Below are 4,817 nucleotides of genomic sequence, written 5' to 3' on the forward strand. Positions count from 1 at the left end.
TAAAAGAAAATGATATACTAAAGAAAGAGAAAGGAGTCATCACGAGGCTAGAAAAGAATGATAATAAAAACTCATGACAGATGCAGAGTCTGACACAGCTGGTTATGATTGGTCATTAAGCAAAAACAATTCACATGGAACCAATCAAAGATGCACCTGTTGGTAAGCAACCTCCAAACCACATTCCAAGCAATCAGATAATTATTGTTTACATTTCTTTTCTGAGGCTTCTCAGCTTCTCAGGAGAAAAATCCTGGTGAAGGGATTTTTCATAAAATATCACAGTGACACGACCCCATAAATCTCCCCCAGGTTTTCCATCAGGCCCACAGACCAGGATGTTGCACAAAGACAATATTGCATTTCTAGTCTTTAGCTGGCAGACCTTTACAAAACTGCAGGGAAATACCCCAGGTTGTTCAAGCATGAATAGTGTTTCAGATCCATTTGATGCTTTGTCCCAAGCTGATATTCCCCACCTCATGCTTCCCCATTGCACTGGGTGCAGGCTGCATCTCTGTTTCCACAGGTGCCAGCAGCACCAGCACGGAGCTGAAGGGTGCTGCCAGATCACAGCAGGCTTCAGGCACATGCATACTCTGGCTGGAACCTAGGCTTTTCAGAGAGGCATTAAGTAGGTTAATTCTTAAAATCTTACTTAAAATTGCTGTTGAGTGCTCAATTCCCTTAGGATTTCTGAGCAGGTGGAATATATATCCCAGTCAAAGGAAAGGACACCAGATTCCCATTCCCAGCTTGATTAAGGACTGCAAGTGTGAACAACCTTGGACAAAGTGCATTTGAGAACCCGATTAATTCTGCTTGCCATTCAATCTTGCACTAAATAAGACATGAAGCTCCAAACACAAAACCAGCCGTTCTTCTGCTCTAACAGTTTGCTGTCAACACAAGACAATAAAATATGAATATTTTAGATTCATAATGCAGACAAATATGAAATAGGAGCTGTATTGTGCTTCACATGCATGGCTAACTCAGTAATGCTAATGTGATTATCTCACTGAACTTTTGTGCTGTTGCTTAAGGGTAACTTTGCCTTGCTTAGCTGGGGTATACGTATTGGTTTCACCCAGGCCTAATGTCTTTTTTAAGTTTGTAGAAATGCAGAAGCCTGATCTCCCTCAATTGTTACAAGGTAACATCTTTCCTTGGAAATAAAGTCTTGGGCATAAAAATCATTGAATGATAGAGTTTTTGGTTCTTGGAGAAGTAAGGATGGTGGCTAGCAGAACTGCCATTCTGGACTTCCAGGCAGCAGATTTTTTCCTTTAAGAAAAGGAAAGAGATCAATCCTTTAAGAGATCAATTCACAGTCCTTTGGGGAGCAGTGCCAAAGAGTTCAGAAAGGGGAAGAGTTCAGGAGGGCTGGAGGTTCTTCAAGAAGGAAATCTTAAAGGTGCAGGAGTAGGCTATCTCCAGGTACTGAAAGCTGGCTGAAACTTGGGGAAAAAAAAGGAGTTCATGACCTTTTTGAAGAGGGGGTAGGAAATTCAGGAAGACTACAGTGATTCCATGCAGTTTTCAGGGTCAAAATTAGAATTGAAATTAGAAAAACATCAGAAATAGAAAAAGCCTAACTGAAATGAAATTTGGTTACTACAGTCAAGTGCAATAAAAGATGCTTCTGCAAGAACAAAAGGAGAGCTAAGGAGAATCTGCATCCTTCAAATGCAGATTCTGCATCTGAATGGGGAGATATATTGACATGCTGCTCTCATTTATACCTGCCCCTCATTGTGATGTCCCTTGTGATGTCACTGGCACCAGAGACATCACAGCCAGGCCAGCCCTGCCCTTCATGCCCACCCCAGCTCAGACCCTCCCAATGGCCCCAAGAAACCTGAGTCATGACACCCAACAAATGCAGACCCACTGCTCTGGAGTGGCCCCCAGAGCCTCCCTTTACAAAGCAGGACAAAGCTCCCCTGAGCCCTTGGCAAACATAAAATTGGATGATGCAATTCCTGGGTGCTTTATTCCTTGAGATCCCTTGTGGTGAGATGGGATCAGTTCCCTTGGCACTCATCCTTGTCCTTCTGGGAGTGCTCTTGGGGCCTTTGTGGCACCCCTGTGTGTGGGGTACAGAGAAGGACTTGGGGGTTCTTGTGGATGAAAAGCTGACCATGAGCCAACAGTGAACACTCACAGCCCAGAAAGCCAGTGAAATCCTGGGCTGCTTCCAAAGAAACCTGGGCAGCAGGTTGAGGGAGACACTTCTGCCCTCAGAACTCCACCTGGAGCTCTGCATCCAGGGCTGGGCTCCTCAGCACAGGAAAGATGTGGAGCTGTGGGAGCAGGCCCAGGGGAGCAGTGGGTCTGTGTTTGGTGGATTTCTTGGGGCCATTGTGAGGGTCTGAGCTGGGGTGGGCATGAAGGGCAGGGCTGGCCTGGCTGTGATGTCTCTGGTGCCACTGACATCACAGGGGATGTCACAACCAGGGGTATGTAGGCAATGCTGCCCCAGTACAGTGGGCTGGCCTAGCCATGATGTGTCTGGTGCCAGTGACATCACAAGGGACTGCACAATGAGGAGCAGGTATAAATGAGAGCAGGAAGCAGCACTGCCCTGGGGCAGCCTGGATGACATCAAGTGTGCACACACAGCCAGATGATGCTCTGGATGAGGGCAGGACCACAAACACCCAAGAGAGTGCTTCCAACCCTGCATCCAGGGCCTAGCCCCTTCCAGGCACCCCTTGCAAAGGGCACAGTGCCACCACTGGGACTGGGCACAGGCTTTGCTGTCTGCCAGCTCCCTAGCCCCCTCTCCTTCCTGCCTGCTGTCTCCCATCCCTTCTTCCCTCCCTGCCAGCTCCCTTTGTTTCTCTTTTCTTCCTTCCCTCCCCTCTCAGCACTGCTGCACTCCTCTCCCATCTCTGGCAGGTCATAATGCTCATACTATTCCTGCTCTGGCTTGTGCAATGCCTCCGCCATTTCTTCAGTGTGTACCTGGATGAGGACCTCAACCAGCAGAGGACTCAGATGATGCAGGAGTTGGCCCACAAGGCTCTGGAGCAGAGTGTTGGGTCCTGGGGAGCCGTGCTCTGGACTGCAGTGCAGCAATGCCTGTTCTGGGCCCTTGCTGGATCTCTGATGGTGCTCTTGGCACTCTACTGGTGGCTCAGGAAAAGGGTCCATGAGGTGGACAACAGAAGGGACTCAGAGAGTGAAGAAAGTGAGGAAGAAAGTCCTGCTGATAGGAATATGATCTGGATCTTTTCAAGACGCTTCCAGCTGTCAGTGCCAAAGCTGGCTTCTAGGAGACGGGTGGTGCAGGAGCTGCTGAATGACCTTCTCCGAGTCTCCCACAACCTCTTTTCAGACAGCTTCTTCCCGGTGCTGGAACCAGTCATTGGGGTGGGCAGTGCCTGTGAAGGATGGAGTCCCCATAAGGAGGAGGACATTGTCTATTGCATGTTTGTGCCCCTGAAGCCGCCCCGTGGGCACGCCTTCCACCTGGAGCCAGACTGCATGGGGGAGATGCCACAAACGAGCATGCGCGTCCGCGTGGAGCTGGTGTGCACCTGCACCGGGGGACAGCCTGACCAGGACATGCTGTGCTTCCTCCACCACTCTGAGCAGGAGCTGAAGAGAAATCAGGTGGCCAGCCTTCTACACACCCTCTGCACTGGCCCTTACCTAGATGGGGAGAAAATTGCCCTCTGGTTCCAGACGTTTGTGATCTCAGCCTGGTTGATGGTGCCTCAGTCCCGTCGCTACAGCATGAAGGTGCTTCCCTCCTGCCGCTCCTGCAAGATGAAGCTGATGAAAGCCTCTGGGAGAAGCATCTTTGTGGAGACAGTATTTAGTGTGCAGCAAGGCGACTCGGACATCTTCCTGAGCAGCCAGCCTCCAGAGGCCCAACTGCCCCCAAGCACGACGTGGCTGGAGAGCTATGCTGTGGCAGAGGCAAAGTTCTTCAGGCACGTGGCCATGCGGGCCCCACCCCGCAGCTGCCACCTCAAGTGCCTGCGGCTCTGTGCTCGCATTCTGGAGGGCTCGGGCCTTTCTATCTATGCCTTGAAGACCACGGTCATGCACCTCCTGACCTTGATCCCTCTGTCAGAATGGCAGCACAAGTATCTCCTGATGAGGGTGGATGACACCATGCACTACCTGCGCTGCTGCCTCGAGGAGAAACGCCTCAAGCACTTCTTCTTTGACAATGAGGACATGCCCCAGGAGATTTCCTTGCCCCCAGCCTTCCAGGGGGCACAGCCCCTGAACCTCTTCCAGCACCTGGCACAGGATCCAGCCGCTCAGACTGAGGCATTGAAGAAGTTTGATGACCTGCAATATCACTTCTACTTTGGGTTCTGAATGAGACAACTGTAGAATCACAGAATCATAGAATTGTTGTACTGTAGAAGAGTAGAAACATTAGGTTTATAGGGAAATACTTCCAACATCATTCTGACCATATTTTGATCTAATGGGAGCTTTAGTTGATGTAAAGTTTACAACAAATTGTGTGTTTGAACGAACACATTTCCTCTGAGCATCCATGCATCACTTTGGCATGGAATGTGGCTGCTCAGCTACCACAGAGTTGGAAATTATTTGGTATGAGACCTGAGGAGGTGGGCTCTGGTTTCTCTGATTCCCTGGCTACTTCTCCACTGTCCATGCTCCTGCACTGGAGAAATAGGAATAATTGGTCACCCTCCACAGCTGTGCTCACTGCCAAGTGGCATTTAATGTTGCTGCCCTCCAGCAGCTCCTAGAAATGCCCTTTTTGAGAGAGTCCATTCCTCCTGTGAGCTTTACTGGGTACAAAGATGGCAATAAATAATATA

General features: G+C 49.6%; 1 protein-coding gene across 1 annotated transcript; it reads left to right on the forward strand.

Annotated features, from left to right (window-relative positions):
* The first annotated feature begins 2,910 nt into the window (after positions 1–2,910).
* LOC139589566 (inositol 1,4,5-trisphosphate receptor-interacting protein-like 1) lies at positions 2,911–4,341 on the forward strand. The gene has a single exon (XM_071426005.1). It carries the CDS (start codon positions 2,911–2,913, stop codon positions 4,339–4,341), a length of 1,431 nt encoding a protein of 476 aa, XP_071282106.1.
* Positions 4,342–4,817: the final 476 nt, after the last annotated feature.

The sequence above is a fragment of the Agelaius tricolor genome, unplaced genomic scaffold (genome assembly GCF_023055355.1).
Source record: "Agelaius tricolor isolate 1412-34295 unplaced genomic scaffold, bAgeTri1.0.p SCAF_5, whole genome shotgun sequence".
Taxonomy (NCBI): Eukaryota; Metazoa; Chordata; class Aves; order Passeriformes; family Icteridae; genus Agelaius; species Agelaius tricolor.